General features: G+C 44.2%; 1 protein-coding gene across 1 annotated transcript in view; it reads left to right on the forward strand.

Moving 5' to 3' along the window:
- LOC125303955 (periphilin-1-like) overlaps positions 1-20240 on the forward strand; it is a 45505-nt gene extending 25265 nt beyond the window's left edge. Inside the window, 7 exon segments of the mRNA XM_048257953.1 lie at positions 3808-3910; positions 3912-3931; positions 4180-4355; positions 4691-4726; positions 10049-10134; positions 11871-11996; positions 19488-20240. Of these exon segments, the coding sequence (XP_048113910.1) occupies positions 3808-3910; positions 3912-3931; positions 4180-4355; positions 4691-4726; positions 10049-10134; positions 11871-11996; positions 19488-19688 (748 nt within the window). The 3' untranslated portion in view covers positions 19689-20240.
- The last annotated feature ends 223 nt before the right edge of the window (positions 20241-20463 follow it).

The raw sequence follows: 20463 nt of genomic DNA on the forward strand, positions 1-20463 counted from the left end.
GCAGTTCAAATCTAGACATTTGAGGTTCTTCTTCAAGCACGAGGGATGGACAATTCCCTCGTCTTCCCTCAGCATTATTGGCATGCAGTCAGCCACATCCCATGGCTGCAGGACCAAGAACCTTGCTCGCTGAAAGCCAGCATTACCTCCCCAAATCCATACGGACACATAGACACTACACTCTCATACATACCAGCCCTTTCCTTCCTGCTCGCTCATGGCCGCCCATACGGCCGTTTCTGGGCCAGCCCAAAGGACAAAGGGCACCACTGTGCGCCCCCTTGGCCAGAGCCCACGTACACACACAGCTTGCACCTGAATGGCCACCCTTTACCATGGGCCTCCGCAGAGCCTAACTTGTGTGCAGACTCAAGCAACTTGCACACACCTGGTGCAAAGGGCAATGTCTATGTCTAGTGCTATTTTATATGACTGTCCACTGTCAAGGCTGCTTTTTGAAAGCATTGGTCTCACTGGTTTGTACAGTTTTGGTGATTTGTCGGATTGACTTTATGAATACGTAAAACCGTGAGTGAAAGCTTGGACAAGTGGGTTTGATGCTGATGATTTTACTCCAGTCTCTGAGCTACAGTATGAGCCAGGCATGCTTCAAAACTGTGATACTATGGCAATTTATCAATCTTTGATCCCCGTTCAGATTTGTTTCAGTTTTGGGATTTCGAGTCACACATACAAGGGATAATCCACACTGGTATTAAATGATTTTCAAGCGCTATGGGGAGTCAAAGAATGATCCATTGTGAAGGCTTTGCCTAACTGCAGTGCTGTTTAAATATTTAGAGCAGTAAAAGACTCTTTATTTTTCCATGTCCATGAAATCATGTCAGAAGTCACTATTTGTTTGTGGAATTATTTAACAACAACCCATTACCCCCCCTTAATGTCTCATTAGATATAGTGCTTTGGTAAAAAGTTCAAAATTTGATTATTATAAAATCTATAACTACAGTCCTCTAATGCGTTTTCCACCCTTTCAGGACCATCCTGTCCTTAGTGTCTTGTGTCTTGTGAATCAGCTAAGTACCTTCCATGATGAGTTACTGCTTGGGTGATGGAGTGCGGTGTTGTGTGTGTATTTGTCCGTGCATGTCTTTCCTCCCATGTCCATTTGGCAAAATTCCTTAGGAAGCCTCAGCAGTCTTTGTGGACTCGGCCATTGGCCGGAGGTGTTTTGCAGGCCTAGTAGAGATGTGCTGGGGGCATCATCCTTTAATCCCTTTGCTTGGCCTTAATTCCTCTGAACACTGCTCAGCTTCCATAACCAGTTTTGTGACTTCTATTTAAATCACCAGTTTCATATGCACACATACCTGCACATGCCCTTAGACTGAAATGGTGAGCATCTTGGAGCTGGTGTTTCTTAATTTAGCCTGCCAGACATACGCACGTGTGCACTATGTAGCGTAATGGAATAATGCTTCCTCCCAATTTAGCTGTTGGTCCTCCAGACAGGAGTTTCCCATGGCATAGAAACACACACAGACACTCACACACAGGCGCTCGGAGAGAAAGGACCCAATGTGGTCATGTGTCTGGCAGCAGGGGTTCGGAGAGCCCACGGAGTGAGAGAAGCCACGCCACTCAATCTGGCCTTTGTGCCTCTCTCTCTCCCTCTCTCCCTTCCTCCCTCCTGCCGGACCAGACCAGACCAGATGATGAGGAGCCACTAATGAGCTCACCGGTCGCCCTGTGAAGTGCCAGAAGTACAACTAGTTGGCAACCGAACCCCCGTCTCCTCTCTCAACCATCAAAGTCACCTCACAAACCCTCACCCCGCTTTAATGGTTCGCTCTAAAGCATCCTGAAGCCATAATTACTTGTTTAATATATTGTGTGCGGGCTGGTAGCCGATGAATCTCGCTGGAGTTTAAGTCGTTAGGATGATTAAAGAGAAGGGCGTAATCAGCTGCAACTGTTGATCGGGTGAGGTTCACAATTATCTGAATTGCTGAGCGATGTACTTATTCATTTTTTCCCTTTTGTTGTTTTTTTATGTAGCCTATGTTTTTTGGTGGTTGATGCTGGGTTCACATACATTATGGCCTTCATTAACTGGCTTCCATTAACTTTCTCTTTGACAAAGCTTTCCAGAAGTCTTACAGGTGTATTTAGAGAGCAGTTCCAAATTTAGGCTGAACAGCCCAGAATCGCTGTTGCATGTTTCCCTCCTAGAACTCAGCAGTTGACCACATGAAAAAGCAGCCATGTTTCTTTTGCTTTGATGGTGTGTGAGTGTGGAGCCATCACTGTATCTCTTCTCTTCAGAGGCTCACCCGTTTCATCATTACAAGCAGACCCACATACCTGTGTCACCAGCACCTGTCCAAGCTTCCCATAGAGTCTACAAATAACCCTTCAGACCATCACACCATCCCTCACTAATGTCCCATCCCATGACAGGACACAAACAAGATGTGAAGATAAAGTTGTGTCTTTAGAATACAACCTGAGAAAGTTAAAATGGAATGTTGGTCTGACAAGATTTAAACAGTATCCATAATTAATGATTAATAGTAATATCTACCATTATGCTGTGAACTTAGTCCTTAAAGTCTCAGCATAATCTCTGCATTCGTTGATGTATGTAGAAATATGGAGGGTTTTTTTCTGTTCAGAAGACAGAGCCTCCATTCTAATAAGCTTTTTTAAAGTGAGCAGCAGCAGTGGCAGGGCCACTTCAAACGGGTCAAGCGTCATTAAAGCATGAGGCCCATGTAAAGCCTGCTCTTTGTTTGGGCTACAGGCCCAGGTCAGGCCGAGGTCGTGGAAACCAGGTGCCATTGATTTGTTTATGCCGCCAATCAGCTCTACGGCACGTCGTATAGCGGCTGATGGTCGGTCGGCCAGATCGAGAGCATTGGCCGCCAGGACAATGAAGCGACTGCCAATAAAGGCTCCAGTGATTTTACTGCTGTGTGGGGTAGATATAGCTAAACAAGACCAAGGGAAAGGCCAGAGAACCATTGTCTGGTTTGTATTAGCGCATTAGCATTTATTAGTTCACTTGTAAATTGGCAGCTCCCAGTCTGAACCAAATATTTGATGTGTGAAATTGGAGAAGGTAAGCATACTTTATGGCAGTGGTTAGCCATTACTGTGGCAAATTGAGAAGTCGGCCTGTCCGACACGGCTCAGAGCACCGCATACTGAATCTGAGGCTTATCCAGCCTATGTGGCAGGGGGCACTGGGCTCACTGACCCCCCTTGCCCCCTCCTCCGAACAGCCAGGGGGTCAGAAGGGGCACTCTCCCGTGGCAGGGTGCTTCAGGCTGACGGGCTCCTGTGTTGACTTTAAAAGCGGGGGGAGCGCTATCAAAATAAACACTCTAATTAAAGTGTAAAGGAGAGCGGCAAAGGCCACACTCAATTGCCCTCTCTCTTAACCTGACTGGGGCCGTGGAGCAACAGTTATGAGATGGCGGTAATAGTTTTCTCTCTCCCGTAATTGATCAAAAACATATTAGATATAATGTCTTCAAAAAAGGGTCTTGAGGCGGCAGTGTCTAACAATAAACCCCCGCTTTGTTTTCAAGTAATGACCCACTTCGATCCCAGAACAGCTGATGCTTTGTTCTTTTGTGGTGTATGCTTTCCAATATTTCTGTCTGGATGTGCGAGTCAGTTTGTGGGTAACATAAAATATCTTGAATTGAAAAGAAATGGCTTCCCAAATAGGATTATCCAAATTGGATTTGCATCTGCAGTTTGTACAGCAGTCATTTTCTCCATTGTGTGACGGATTCTGCCAGAATATTCAGTCGTTCCATTTTCTATGTCTGTCTGTAGGTCCAGCAGCCAGGTAGCTGCCCCGTCTGGCGTGAGGGGCCAGAGGCCGCCCCCTCCTCGCTCCATGTCCACCCCCAGTGGAGATGACACCCTGATGCAGGCCTGTCAGGAACCTCGATAGATTGTACGTCGCTCAACACTGACCACTGAAGTGATTGTTTACCAGCCAGTAGTCTCCGACTTTACTGTTTTCAGCTGTCGTACAGAGAATATTCAAATTTGATAACTGTCGGACATGTTTATGCCACATAACCAGTCAGAGTTCATCTTGATATACTCCAGCTGATGGGCTGAGAAATGTACCTACCATAGAGTAACAAGCTTCCTGTAAAGAAGACGTTCTTTAAAGCCTGATGTTCTCCTCTCTACAAGGGAAGACCACGAGGGGCCCAGACGTAAAGGCCCTGGTCCCCCAGTACATGAGCGCTCTCCAGCCAAGAGAGACATCCCTCCCTCCCCCCACAGTCGCTCGGGCTCCAGCATCAGCAGCAGAAGCTACTCCCCAGACCCTGGCAAAAGCTACTCCTATCCTAACCAACAGAAGAAGAGTAAGTGTGCACTGTGCAATCTGTTGGGAGACTATTTTAAGATATTGTGTGTAGAAAAAAAATTTTCAGCTCCCTGGCCTATGAAAACATGTGTTGCAGTCTAATGTTATGGGAACTGGCTTTATAAAATTTCGAAGCTCAACTAAGTATAAGAAAGCATTAAACTTTGAAACCAGCTGGTGTGTGTGTTTTGTATATGTGTGCAATCACAACATGCAGCTCAAGGGTATAGAGCAGCCGGTGTCTAAATGATATGGGTGTGTGCATACTCTCTTTACTTCACTGCTGTGTGGATTTATTGGTCTAACTTTTTTTTTTTTTGTCGTCTCTTCCAGGATATGAAGAACCATATGGCTCAAGTCGAGAATCTGGTAGGTCCATCAGAGAGGGAACATTTCTATTGAGGAATCCTGGTGATAGTATCCTCTACATATGAGTTTAGCCTGTTGCAATAGTGTTCAGCATTAGTTAATAGGTGCAGCTTCTCTTCCAAATAGCAGGCCTTTGCTGTAGCATAGCAGAAAACCAATGTATCTGCTTCTTATCTTGTTTTGAAACTGATTGTAGCATCGTACTATATATTGGCTTGTTGTTAAATGTCCTTCTGGAGCTGTGGTCAAAATTCCTCACGCTTTATTAGACCTACTGCCTCTTGGCTCGGCCTGATCCACGGGCTTCCATGCTGAAGGGGAACTGTTCGGAGCAGGCCTCTGTCTCTCTCAGGCTCTTCTCTCTCTCCTGGCTCACGGCTCGGCATGTCCCGAAACCCAAGCGCCTGTGACTAATCGGGCGGCGGCGCGAGCAGGGGCGTGATGAAGGCTCCGTCAGCCCTGTTGCGCAGAAACGAGGTCAGCCCGTTTCGGAGGGCTGAAACGAACCGCTGGAAGTGCCTGTCACAGGGCAGGAATGAGCAAATGTTGACTAGTTGGCCGACCAACTGTAAGCTGTAAGCTGTTCTCCTGACCGTGTCACACACCAATTGTCACACGTTCATGCTTCACAAAGCTCGGGGCCAACTCTATGGCTATGCAGTCTATGCAGCTAAACCCACTTTCAGTGGTGGTTTCAGATGGTGTCTGTTCCTGCAGTATGTAAAGGGATTGTTGCTGATATTTTGGTCTGGGAATGTTACCGAAGTATTGATACTGTCCCATAAAAAGCATAATTAGTCATGAGAAATGCACTTTCATGGCCCACATGATTTGGATATGACAAGTGAAATTGCATGCGTTGCCTGTTGTTTGCCATTATTGTCTGAGCTGTCAGAATCTGGTTCTGAATAGTTGTGACCTTATCCAATTCAGATACTATGTGGGACACATTAAAAAAGACATAAGCTCATAGAGGCCAGAAAATAAGCATGGTATGAAGTTTAAAATGTGGTAGATCTTATACAGGTTTTCAGAAATTAAAAAATTGAGGAAAGTTTAGGTTTGTGTGTATGTGTTTCCGTTTATATTCCAACAATCAAATGCACAAAGGTGAGGAAATCTTTAGTGGTTGGTTGTTCTGCTCTTTAGTGTTGAAGGTGTGAATTTTGACCGAGACAGGGGTCTGCTGGAACATGTTAAGATGCTAATTACGCACAGGGAGGCTTGGGTTTTATTGAGGAGACGAAGCTTTTGATTCGAAGTTTGACCTTTCGCTGTTTGTGAGAAAGCAACATGCTCTCTGACAGCTAGCAGATGTCCTCATGCTACAGTACTCTCCAGTAAGCTCTCTGCCCTTCACAAGACAGCCAGCCAGCCAGCCAGCCAGCCCCCAAGTCTCCCCCACCTCCCCACCCTGTCTGCCTACTTTGATGGATGCAACAGTTAAACAGTTTTGGTCCTGAAATGCTGAACTCTGGCGATGTTGCTTTAACATTTCTTGCCAGATCTCTACATCTTATAATAATTATGTTGTTATATGTTTTGTGCTCTCTCTTGCTCTGTTCCTTTTTCTATTAAATGAAAGATGCTCTGGCCAGTAAATGTGGAATCTAAGGGGAGAAAGGTTATGCCTAAGTTTAATTTGATTCACCAGTAGTCAGGACAAGTGCCGTCTTTTGCTGACTTCCAAGTGGTTCCCTCCTAAAAGCGGCTCTTTATGTGGTGCTAAGAGGGTTGGTGGGACTGTGGCCTCCTTCTCATCTCCCCTCACCTCACATTTGGGTTGAGTGTTCCACCTTCGTTTGAAGCGGCAATAAAACCAGCAGCAAACAGACGGCAGTCCCCCACCCCACCCCCCCCCTCCCCTCGGCTGTCGTGCTAATTAAGCGACACATCAAAGAACACGCACACAGAGAGAGAGAGAGAGCGGGAGAGAGAGGCCCACCAGGCAGGTAGTGGGGAATGCTGGGAGATCTGTGTTCCTGTGTCCTGCTCCCTGCGTAACGTCTGGCTCTCTACTCGTGCCCCCCCCATTCTCTCCTCCAGGGGCCTGGCCTTCTCGTCCCTGTGTTTTCCCCCTTGTGCTTTAACGCTTATCAGAACAATGCTCCTGATGCTCCTGATCGGATAAAACTCTTCTCTGCTCTGGCTGTCCATTTACAAAATGATAATGGAATCTGAGAGATGTGATTACATATAACTAGAGCAGGGCTACGTTCAAGAGCACTAACAAATGATACAGTTTACTGAGTTGTGGTAGGGGGTGTGGAGTCTCACAGATGGCTTTTGTTGCATGCGAGGAAGATGCTGCTGAAGAGAGGGTTGTGTCTTTGCCAGTCTGTTGTTTCTAAAGTGCCCTTGCTTGGTGCCAGACTGACAGGGGATGCCCATCCATCATTCCATGGCGTGCTGAGATGAAGCTTGGCATGCCTAGCACTCTGGGTGTGAGAATGTAGTGCCACACACACACACACACACACATAAACACACAGTCTCTCACTCACACATCGCATGCCAGCTGCAGCTTTTGCACATGAGGAGGTGGAATATACCATCCGGTTAGCCCCTGACTGAAAAATCTAAAATCTTGTTTCTTTTGTTTGAAAGTAGGCTTGCTTTTTATCTCCCAAACACTCATCATCTTGGACTTAAATGTTGACAGATTCGGCTGAGTCTTCACAGGCTGCATTTGCATGGCTTTGATATCGATGCGTTTCCTGAGTTTGTCATGATTCTGGTGAATCAGGATTTATTACCATCCCATTAGTATGATGCCTAATCTGCATACAAGCCCTGATGAGGCACATAATTCTGCCCACTTAGCTTCAAACAGCTTTTGATGATCATCGCGAGATTTACAATTCATGAGCATATGTCGGTGTATGGCTGACAGCATGATTTCCCCTAAAAATACAAACAACATTCTCTATGGTCAGTCTTCATTTGGAATCAGTGGTCATGACATGTTATTATTCCTTTGTTTTCAGTTTAGCGCATAGTGGTCTTTTGCATAGCCTACACATATGGTTCCTCAGTCTTGTGATGATATTATTACTGTGATTTGGTCAGTGCTTGAAAAGAGTGCTGGAACAGGAACAGGAGCAGGCTGGTTATGTGAAATAGGGTCCCTCATGTATTTTCTCTGATGTTTAGGTGTTTTGCAGTTGTATCGTTTCGGTATTGGTATTGAGATATTCCTGGCAGGTACAGCATCATATCAAAGTCATAACTTTGGTACCGTGACAACACTAGACCAGACTCTCCATCCTCCTCCTCTCAGCCACGGAGGCGGGGGAATGGGAGGCTGCTGAACGTGACTGCGCCTGGCCCAGCCCGCTGGGGCCCCTGTCATCCGAGGACTGCAATCGGGAGCGACTTGTACGTCACTCGGTGTACTATGGCCCAGAACTGCAGTTGGCCTCACGGATAATAATAGTCCACTCCTGAAATACATGTGCTCCCTCCTTAACTCCTTCCTCAGCTGAGATCCGTGTCAGAGATAGACGCCACGCAGCCAAATTCCCCCTGCACCACTGTATCTGAGCTAGGTTGCAGTTGCACAGCAGACATTATGACTAATTACTAATTATGCACATGGATTAAGATACTCAGAGAACTATAATTCTCCTCAGCCCTTAAGCTCTTACTATAATATTGACTTCAGTTTGCCTTGTGGTGTTAGTTTCAGGTCACAGTAAAAGTTTGAGAGGACATTGCCTAGTCATGGTCTTGGGACAGGATTCTGGGCTGATAAGATGGCAATGATGTCAATGTGAAAGCATAAATACCAATTTTGTGGCCAGCTTGTCATAACACAGTTAGAATGAGACCTCCGATATGAGTTGAGATTGGCAGCGTGGGACGGATGAGCTCACAGTTTCACCAGATATTATAAGGAAATGATGTCATCACAGCAATCAGCTCGAGGACATGAGGTGAGATTTGTCGGAAAGTTTTCCAGAGTAAATCAATGATTCAGTGTAGTTCTTCAGTTATATCTGGAATGCCTTTTTGATATCAAAGTCTCCCTGATAGCATGAGGCATTTTGCTATTGATGGCTTGGAGTGAACTTCCACTCTTAACTGTTGTGGTGTTCCTCTACTGTACTTAACCTGTGTTGTGGAAAGCATAGTCTTTCACTGCCACTGATGATGTTGCCTTGGGTATGCAAGATGGATTTGCTGGCACACGGTTCAAGACCCATAGGTACTAGCATCACTCACTCGTAGTAGCATATCTCTGACAGCACTGGGGAGTTCACACACGCCACACAGCTCAGTGCAGACTGGTCTCCATTAGACATGACCTCTCAGGCCTCGTGCAGAAGGATGTGTGGTATATCCACTGTATGTTCTCTGCTCCCTGAAACGCAGCCAATGGCCTCTTTTCAAAGCTTTAGCTTGCCGTTTTCCAGACTTTTTTGCAAAAACACTATCCCTGGCAAAGTTCCCATCAAAGCTGAATAGAGGCATGGTTAGAATTAGTGAAAAAAAGTGAGTGAATGAGTACATCATATTGGAGGAATAAAGTTACCTCTCTGGGCTTGTACTCAAATGTAGGGATGTACTCTAAGCAACGCCATTTTGTGAACTCGACACCCTCCCATTGCGTTAAGGCACCCAACACACACTTATTTAGTATGAAAATCTGGGTATTTGGAAAATTTAACGAGGAAAACAACGTTAAAAGCATCTTGTTTTGAGCAACTGAATGTCTGAATGTCAGGGTGGGTAGCAGCAGCCAGGAGGAATGGAACGACAGGCCGAACGTGTTTTTAATTTCACCTTGGCTGGGCTCTATTGCCACAGGAGATTTGAATAAAGAAATGGGGGGAAAAGAAGAACGCAAACGTTTTCCAGCTTGGCCTTAGTTTTATGTAATAGACATATCGGAGCCTGCAGAGCACATTGCTCAAAGCGGCACAATCCGAATGGCTCAGCCTCCATTGTTTAAGACCTCCACAGAGACTGTGTTAAGTAAACAGTTATTTGTCACTGTTTCTCCACACTTGTGAACTCGCTGCGCATTGTCCCCACCACACTTCACAATGAGTTACTGCTTAGCGGAGCAAATTGTAGAGAAAAAAAAAATGGGTCAACCCCAATGCCAATGTGTTTCCAATCCCATTTCAGAAATTGAATTAGGCTAAAACGGGTCTAATATTTCCCTGGATTGTCTTTTTTGTTTAACTTGAGTACTCTGCATCTCAAAATGTGGCTTTTGTCTTGTGGTTGTCTCTTTTGCCTCTTTCTCTGTCATTCTTCTCTCACTCTTTCTCTTTTCTCTTTCATTTCTTTCTCTATTTTCCATTTGTCTTGCAGTAGAAAGAGAGAGACCATCCAGCTACATGGTTAATGCATCTCAAGATGGATCTCCAAATAGGCCTAGCTTAGTTTTGGCCACCAAGGTAAGATATTCTCTGATTATTCTCTGATTATCATTACTTAAACATGAATATAATATTTTTTATATTGTTTTCTTTATTATCCACAATCCCTTCTTTTTAAAAACACCAATTTGACTTGTCTTATGTGAGTCTTCCATTTTTATTTTCCACACTAAATATGGACATCAATGTTATAGAAAACATATTGATCTCAATAGTGGATTTTGTCCATGTTCAGGGTGGAAAATAAAAAAGAAAGATTTGCATAAGACAAGTCAAATTGGTGTTTTTAAAAAGAAGATATCATGGAGAATAAAGAAAAAACATAATTTTGAATCTCATTTTCAGAGCACTCTAACACCTTGTGGGAGTGATTTTCAAAATGATTTTTCAGACTTGTGAGGTCTGCTGTTCTGACCCTGAAGGAATTTATTTTATGTTCATTGCTATTGTTCATTGTGAGAGTGTTTCTACTTATCTCAATAAGAAAAAAAGAGCCTATGTTACAAGTACAAATATGTCTTCTGAAGGCCTAAACAGAGCTCAGCCAAAAACTCCAATACAATTTTGATCAACTTTGAGGGACAGCTATGACCATGCAGGATCATCCAGACCCAACATGACGATTCTGCTACATACTATTCCTATTTATGTACCAGCATGCAAAATTTGAGCCTCTTACATGGTTTAGTTTTTGTGCTATGGGCTTGTGAATTTTGACACAAAAAAAAAGAGGCCGAACAAAATCGACACCCCCTTTCCCCCCTGTAAAACTGGCTCTATCTTAGAAAGTATTGGTTGAATTTTACAGTGTGTCTCCTGGGAATGACCCTTTTAGAATGTTTTTGAGAAAACTGGCCCTGTTGAAGTTGGTGGAATGACCCTTTTATTTAAAACTGTCTGTGTAGTTGGTGTCAGTAGCACTACAAAATTTGTGTTGAAATATGATGCACCAAATTGTTTTATTGCATTATTTGTACCCTGCAGACCATAAACACTTCAGTATGTATCCATACTTGCAGTATGTCGCTATACTTTCCATGCCGTTGGATCCAGCCTTTCTCCCTGTGTCCACGGACCTCTGGAGTCTTTAGTTCAGCCTCGTGAGTCTTGCTCATGACCTTAACATTTAGCACAGGGGGCCTCCCTCCCACACACCCACATCACAGCAGTGCGGTGATGAGCACTGATGAGCAGGACTGTTTGTGACAGTGATACGCCCAACATCGCCTCTTCCTCATCATCACCGTTTGATCAGGTCACTCTGTTTAAGGCCACAGTCACTTACCATGACTGAAGCAGAAGATGAAAGCCAGGGGCTGTTTGTAAACCTGACTTGAAGTGAAGCGCTCTGACTGGGCACTGCGGTTGCGCTTGTTTTGTAGCTCTGTGCCTTTGCTGGTGGTCAGAGCGAAGAGTCGCACGGAGTGTTAATGGGGATGGTTTTTATTGCCAAATGTTTGCACCACTCTTTCAGCATTATGACCATGACAACTCTGCTTGTATTGATGGATAAAAGGCCAAAGCGCGCTCAAAGCCAAACATCTTTCCAATGCACATGGTTGAGTGAAAACAGGATTCCCTGTTTTTTATGTATAAACACAAACTGTGAATCAATAATGTGTTGAGTTGTGGCTTACCTTCTCAAAGTAACTAGGTTGTAATTGTCAGGCATGCAGTGTCTTTATAAAACTGAAAGCTTTGTAGGTCTGTGAAATGTCCGCTGCGGCATTCTCATGTCGCATGTAACGTTTCAGGAGGACATTCCAGGGTTGGGTCTGGACCAAGACGACATACTCAAGGAGGATCTCATCAAGGGCACCAATGACTTCCAGGAGCGTCGCGCCCAAGCCATCGCTGGCAAAGCCCTGGAGATAGAGAAGGTTTGGAGAACCCCAACAATCCTGTCCTCATTCTCAGTCGTTCCCCCGAGCCTGTGGTGCGGACAGCGTTCCGTCCGTCGCTCCTCCACCGCCGTATCCTGTTGCAGTGTCTAAGCATCATTTAATAATGACCACTCCCGTGGGATAGCCAGATGGCTAAAGGCCTGTTGCTCTCCCAGATTATGAACTAGGATTTGGATGTGTGCAGAGGCATTTTTGTGCAGATCTTGCCGCTTTGCATGCATATGAGTTCCAGTAAGCCTGTCTCTCGGCCTCCAGTTAAACCAGGGTAGAAATTACCTCGAGGGATTCTGCCAGCCCACCCATGAAGTGGTACCTCTTCTGGCATTGAAGTTGTACTGTAACACACACGTGCACACACACACACGCATGCATTCTCTCTTTCTCTCTCTCTCTTACACTTACTCACACACACTCACTCACTCACTCACCCACCCACTCATGCAGTAGAGCACTTACTCCAACTCCAACAGAGTCTTGTGTTGGCTCTGGCCTTACCCTTCGTGTGGGCCTATTTGACATGGATCATTTGATGAAGAAAACAAGAGCTGTACCACCCAAACACCTAATCCCGCTCGCTGTGTTCTCATGTGAAATATAGCTTGGCTCAATTAAGGCCCCTCCAGGCCCAGCCCCTCCCCCCTCCCCAAGCACACATGGCCCAGTATGGGTCAGTGTTCTCTACGCACATTCAGGGAAGCCCAAAGCCTTTTATCTCAGCTGGCCCATTAATATCACACCGGAAACTCACCTCCAATTATTCCTCATGAAAACATGACATGTTTCACAATACACCCACCCTCACACTGCTTTATCTTTTTGAATCCGATCACACACACACACACACACACACATTCTGATTTATTCCTCTTGCAGTGGAGACTCATTATTGACTCTACAAGTGTGTGCCAGTGTCTGATGTCAGTCCTCTCCGCGGCGGTGGTGGTAGGAGAGACGGCCACGCCGGGCACCAATGGCCGCGGGGGAGGCCCTGGCAGAGTTTTTACGGCCGCTCGTTAAACGAGCGGCCGTAAAAACTCTGCCAGGGCCTCCCCCGGGGCCCTATCAGTGACAGCCCTGGCCAAGCAGCCCAAGCACAAAAGGAGCCTGAGCCTATTTGGCTCACGTTGTCCGCTTTGGACCTCTGCATGTGTCCGGCCACCTTCCAGAGACGCTCGTCCAGAACTAAGAACTGACGCAAGGAGAAGGGACAGCGGTATGTGCTTCACCCACCACCTCCCTCGGCCTCCCCCTTGCTGTCGTGCTCCTTCTCCCTGGCTTGCCTCTCAGGCCAAAGCTTTGTCCAGCTGCTGCTGCTCTGCAGGCCAGTTTGTTGTGGGTTGGCCTCGCTGTCTGGATGTATGGGAGCAGACAGCTGAATTACCGGTGTTGTATGCTGTAATTCTATGTGGAACATCACTGCTAACCGCAGTGTCCGGTCTGATTCTCATGTAAAGCTTAGGTTTAGGTTTGCTTGGTGTTCGTCTTCAGAGAGTGATTCAGAGAGCTATTTTAGAAGCGTCCCCTACTACATTTACCTTAGAAATTATAGCGGGAACAATGAGTCAAAATGGCACAGACACCTTTAATGCAAAGCATACCTCTCAAATCTGAAAGCATTTAATATGAAGGCTCTCCAGGCTGGCCTAAGCCCTCTCGAGGTGCCAGCTGAGAAACGAAATGCTTTAAAGTGACGTAAACTACAATGTGCTCAGTAATGAGTTTTATGTGGCAGATGTCATTTGCTGGCAGGAGAAGCACATTTAGTGAGCAGCACTTCTGACATTTGAAGTGGCCAGCATTTCTCACCATGTAAATGGTGAACTGGACTCATGAAATGCTGTCTTATTACAGTAGAATGATTCAGTAGAACTGGTCTTTTTCCATTACTAAGCTGTTGAACTTGCTGATATAAGCCATATCCTGTCAGTTTTATTTATTGGAATCATTCATTCACTCACTCACTCACTCACTCACTCACTCACTCACTTCACTGTGATGATTGCATGGTCTTTTAGAGAGTAGCCTACATTGAGCTGTGAGTCGACATGTTTTGACTGGACTCAGCTTGGTGGTAACTATAGCAATTATGCCATATGTTGTTTCTGGGAATTATATTGTGTCTATATGGCATAAATTATGGTTTATGCATTGTTGTAGACTATAGAAAACATTTATCTAAAGCGGTGATTTATGCTTCCATGATTGCAGGTTTTGGTATGAAGTGCAGTAAATGGACTCCATTCCCAGATCTTATATATGCAGAGTTGGTTTTTCTTTCCTCTGCAATGTTTCTGAGTGTAATGTGGTTAAAGTGAATCCTCCTACTTGAGGAGCCTTTGTAGCAGGAAAAGAGCATTCTTAGTGTACACCTGTCATGAAGAGGGAGCAGTTACCGTACTCTGCTATTCAGATTAAGCGTTTCATAGGTCTAGCGGGGAATGCACTCAATAATCAAAGAACCCACAGTAATCCATGGCAATCTTGGCAAGCACATTTATGTAGGCTTATGTGTCACATAGACAAAAAACTGTATATTTAAGCTCAAACAAAGTCATCTTGCCCAGGCCATACTTCTTGTGGCATTTTCTTGCTCAAAGAAAACAGAACCAAAGTTTTGTTTGGTTGATTGTATCAACGAAAACAGTGTTCTAGACTGAGGGATAAAAAGATCACCCTTAGCAGTCACCCTTGCCTTTTGCAAGTAATTATGTTATGGTTCTATTTCCACACTAAGAACTCCGGACATTCACGCATTAACTTTACATCCACTCAAGCTTTAGGTTCTTATTGTTAGGAAGTGCCTGATTGGCACATATCTCGCTCACTTCCTCTTTTCATGCTTGAGATGAATTTCAGAGGGGTCATGAATGGACAGACAGACACACACACACACACACACACACGGAGCTATCATTAGACGGGACTTCCCATTTAATCACACATCCTCATCATGTCCCCCTTGTTGCTCATTTTCACCAGAGATCAGTTTTTGGAGGCCCTTTCTTGGTTTCTGAATACTCCGGTAAATGTGAAGTAATACCCAATTGATATTTAGGGATGGCATGATCATGTTATTTTGGATTTTTGAGAAACTGCTGGATGTTTATGGCCAGCCCTCCAGCCCGAAGTGGCTGGGAGTGATTATGGAAGGCCATTCATCATTTCAATCAGTCCAAACGAAACGCATCCAGTCCAGCTATTAGCCCCTCCACGGAGTGCCCTGCTTTGCAGCTCAAGTGATTTAAATGCCTCTTTTAATATTCCCTAATGTGTACCAGCCCCAGACTAATCATCCCTACTTCCCTATTATCACAGACCCCCTGCCTGCCCCAGCATTCATTTGTGTGTGCTGTTCCCCCGAATGACTGTTAGCCTTATTTATAATGTTTTACACACCATTGCTTCTTCATATACACTTACACAAGTTCCCCACCACCCACCGACCCACCTCCCTTCCCCTCCCCCACTCTCATGCTGTGTGTGCCGCTGGGCCCCTCGCGTCTGGCCCTGCTTGTGTGGCCCTCTGCTATCGGCCCCTGAAATCAGTCCCCAGCTCCCTTGGCAGGGGAGCCGAGCCGTCGCAGGACCCCACCTCGCCAAACAAAGAGTGCACACGGGTCAAACACGGCCTTCCTGTTTTGTTGAATAACGGCCAGATGAAGTTGAAAAGCTCGCTGCTCACTCTAGGAAAAAAGACCTTCCCAGAATTACTTTTTTTTTTAATGTCATTTCTATAAATAAACTCATGTTGGGTGAGGCATTTTCCTCTCTCTCTTGAAACAAAGTGTCTCTCTCGCTCTTTTTATATCTGTGAAATGGATTACAGTTTTTGATGTTTGCATTGCTGTGGGAGTGTCAGGGGAAATCAGTTAATTAAGAGTTTATTGTTCATTGTGGGCAGTATCCTCCGTTCTGTGCTGCTACTTTGAAGCAGACAGGCTGAGTGTGTGTATGATGCGTAATGAAGTGAAACTGTAATCAGCCTGAGCAGATGCTAACACACAAAAGTCTCATGGAGAGTTTTGTTTTGAAGGATGACAAACACAATCAGTTCAAAGTAATGAAGGATGCCTAGGATATTTACCGGCCTGAGGCTTTCTGTGTTTTTTTTTTTTTTTTTTTTTTTTTTTTTAGTTGCCCCAATCTGCTCATATCCTTTTTCTAAGGCAAATTAGGTCTGGGTATCTTGCAGAAGTTATTGAAGAGAAAGAGAGGAAGCAAAAGACTAAAATAGTTGGTTTCAGTGTGTAGATGTTGCTGTGAATGTGGTTTTGACCTTTCGGTCCTTAGCATGTTTTTTTGCGTTGAAGAATGTCCTCCTTCCAGTCTGTTGTGGAGGAAGGCCACACGTGCTGAATGTCTGCAAGACGTAGTTGTAGTCAGAAAGCTGTTATTATGTGGGTGACTTGGTTGGGTCAACATAAGCGGCATTCTTATTATTGAGTCTCCTCACTTTTTTTTTTGAAAGGCCATTTTGTCCTGACAGTCAACTCAGTGAATGTGAATCATTTTGAGTGTTTTTTTTTTTTTTTTTTTTTAAGGAGGAAATAAGGACCACTAGAAAGGGAACACTTTTGTAAGAACTATTTTGCCTCCCCCAAAACATTTCATTCTTAATTGTTTCCTTGTGTGGTTTTGCATGTGATGCCAAACAAGCACATCTTCAAACTCTTCAAATGCATATTTCTGTGCTCTGAGCAAATTGGCTAAAAAAATGGTTCCATATCAGAACCAGTAAAAAACTTAAACAATATTGAAGGTGTAAAGTTTATTCCTCCTCCCATGTCTGTGGACCTAGCCTTCGATTAACAAGAACAGATGGGAATGGGAAATCATCTGTGAACCATGTCAGACAACATGCAACCTGCAGGGAATAGGCCTAATACGAAGAGACCATGAGAGATACCCCTTACAGGCCACAGTTTACCAGGCGTAATGTACTTTGTTTAGTTTATCTGAAAGAAGCAGCCTTGTTGGAAAAAATGCTTGTTTCCTTGATAGTCTGTTCTATGTCACTTACCTTTTTTCCACAATTGTCCTTCTGTAGCCTGCTTGTTTTGGGTGATTGACAGCTGAGATACAGTTGAGGAAGATAAGGACACTGGCTTTGCTTGAGTTTTTCGAAACATCTACATTGTTGTCCCACATTTTGTCAAGCCAAAAAAACTGCATTCTATTTCAATGATGATTTTTGCCTGGCTGTTCTTTTTCAGAGGTAATTGGTGAAATCAAGTCGTTTTTTCCTTAACTGGATGAGAATAGCCAGGTTCTTTTGGCTCGGTCATATGATTTTTAATTCAATTTGATTTCAACCTGCTGTGAACCTTTGGTCTTACTTGTCATCAACGATCTTGACTTTCTCCCATTGTTTTAGCTTCTTTTACTTTTCCTCCCTCGTCTTCCTCTGACCTCTCTCAGGGAGTATTGTGTTTCTTGGCCTAGTCTTTGACAGTTACCAGAGATGTCTCATACTCTACCTCCCCTTCCCCACTTGTCCGCAGTGCAGGCTATCAGAGAGGCTTGGCAGGCCCCTGTCCCCTGGTGAACTTAACAGCCAGAACAGAGCAAGAGAGTCTGGCCCTCCAGTAGCTTCCCCACACTGGAACCATGTCTCAGAACAGATGAGACTCACTGTAGTTAGGGCAACCCCCAACATTTAAACTGTGCTGTATGGGTAATCGCATTCAACTGTTTTTCTTCACTGACTGACATTGTGGCTAATGTTATTACTTTCATTGGGTGCTTATTGGTTATGCTTTTGTAGAGTCTCAACAAGTATATGCTGAGTGCTTCTTCCAAGTATGTTTTTTTTGTTTTGAAGCAAATAGTCACCTATCTTCTCTCATCTGTCATCGGGACATTATAGATAAAACCTGAAATTAGCAAACTTGCTTTCACAGCATTAAATCTGATGAGCTTGGTGCTGGGGAGCTACTGGCACAGGCAGCCCAGATTCCCAAAATGGCTGCAGGGTCTTAACATGACACAATTGTACCTCTCAGGAAGCCAGGAGCATTTGATTAAATTGCTACTTTTGGGAAGTGGGTCATTTCTCAAGCAGCTTTTTGTAGTTGTTGAGAGAAAAATTGCAGCTTTTTTGAGGTTCAGCTTGACGAGCTCTATAATTTTGTTTTGTTCCAATGATGTCTTGCTAAAGCTAATTACAGTGGTTCAAACTACATTGGTTTTGCACCCATCAAAAGAACAATTTTTACTTTTTGACACCTCAAAAACCGACCATGATTGGTGGTCCTCTGAACTTTTTGCTGAAAGGTGCTCCACATTGGTTCTCCCAGAACAAGGCCTTGTGGAGTCTGTGGTAACACTGACCTTTGATACCACCATGAGAGACTTGTCAGTCTTCATTAACCTCGCCAGAAGCTGCTAACTTAAAGGACCTCTCAAGGTGATCGTCTGGTCAGTCAGATGTGTGTTTGTGTGCCTGTGGGAACTGCAGGCCAGACCTGCCCCCTGGCAGGGATCAATTGGAGGCCCCCCCTCATCACTTTGGTTGCTAGCCCTCAGGTGATAGAGAGACCTCTGGTTTTTACACCTGGGTCACTTGGAAACCTTCATAAAACTCTTAATGGTCTGTTTTGTTTTTGTGGTGCTGGGTAGTATAACAAGCCATTAAAGGAACGGCGTGAAAGAATTCAGATATTCCCTAACTGACCCCAGCACCTTTCATGCCCTTTGTTTTTCCCTTCACAACACACCTACAACTGTTATTTATCAGGGTTACATTCTGCTTGGCCATGGTTTAGCCTTAGTTAAATTTATTTAGTCTTGGGTTTCAGTGAAGTTCACTGAGGACAGCTCTTTGTGCTTCGCCATATGAATAACCAGCCTGGTATCACCAGACTCACTCACTTTGTGAAGAAAGTCTGGGTACTCTCCATTGAGAAATTGTTCCAACCCTAACATTTTAACGGGCATAGACTTTGCATTAACTTTGGTTAGGCTGTGCCAATGATTTCAATCACATTGATCAGGGATTCCTAATGTTACTTCTTACTTCTCCAAACCTTTACAAACTAATAATAAACCGAATCGGTAGTTATGAAACAATGTATTTACTTTTGATGTATACATTTACACATTCGTAAAACGTAAGCGCATTGAGAGGAGACAGACTAGTATCTCAGTGAGATGGAAGTGAGCTGAGATATAGCCAGGCCGGGCCAAGCTAATGAATAACAGCGGTAGATAGTATGGTAGTGAACTTTTCTGTGGTGAACCACTTATCTGTTAATATCCCTGAATTCCAATATTATAGTACCGTACCTTCTCCCCACGGAAGTGTGAAGTTTTGTTCCCATACTCAGTGAGACACTATCAGTGAGAATGTTATCTTATAAAAAGACCTTTATTATGTGCTATTTTGAATATATTAATTTGTCTATATTGTTGTTGTTATTATTGTGAATTCCGTCACAGAGCTGGCTAAGTGTTTATGTCTTGGTGTAGCTGTACAGGCAGGACTGCGAGACCTTTGGCACGGTGGTGAAGATGCTGGTGTCCAAGGAGCCGGGCCTAGAGAAACAGCTGCAGGGCCCGCTGAGGGACAGTCTGGTGGAAATGCGGGAGAGGTGCCTGGAGGACCTCCGTCTCTACATCGATGAGCTGGACGAGTTGATGCTGAAGCAAGACACCGCAACCTCAACCTGAAGTCCACACCAAGCCATCTCCCTACCCATGTGAATCCCATCGCAACATCCAGCAGGCACTTTCTATCTCGTTTTGAAATGTACACAACCACCTCAGCTTCTGAACTACATGTGTGTTTTCAGGGTCTACTGTTATAATTGTTTGTTTGTGTTTTTTACAGTTCACTATTTTTACATATTTTTTAAACATTCCTCCATCCAATACATGGTGCCAGTACATAGTCGATGGAGCACAAATATGACTTTTTTTTTAATGAGACTTATGCATAGACATTCATTTCCTAACCATTCAGAAACAATAGAATCATGGGTTTGTGTTAGACCTTTTATATCCTTTCTGGATACAAATATCAGTGTTGCAATCTACTGGTGTAGAGAAACATGACAAAAATATATTGATCCAAACTTTCTGGATTATAAGCCAATACATTCCTCATTTTTGTATTTTTTAAAAAGAACACTAAACTAGGTTGCATGCTTTTTTCAGAATGTGTTGTGTTATATGGTACTCAGTTTTTGGGACCACTCCTCATTTTTTCCACTTCTAATTAAAACTGTTTGTACCTTTTCTTAATACTTGTACAGTGTTTAAGTTCTTTACTCGTGTTCTTTCTGTAAATAAACCAATGAATAGATATATAAAACCAAATTTAGATAGAGTTGTAGAAATATAGTTTATGAATAATCAGTCTTCAATAGTGGTTATGTATATTGAAAGACTGGAAACATCAAGAAAACATGCGCGTGCAACTATGGGCAATATAGAACAGTATAGA

This window comes from Alosa alosa, chromosome 11, assembly GCF_017589495.1.
Source record: "Alosa alosa isolate M-15738 ecotype Scorff River chromosome 11, AALO_Geno_1.1, whole genome shotgun sequence".
Classification (NCBI taxonomy): domain Eukaryota; kingdom Metazoa; phylum Chordata; class Actinopteri; order Clupeiformes; family Clupeidae; genus Alosa; species Alosa alosa.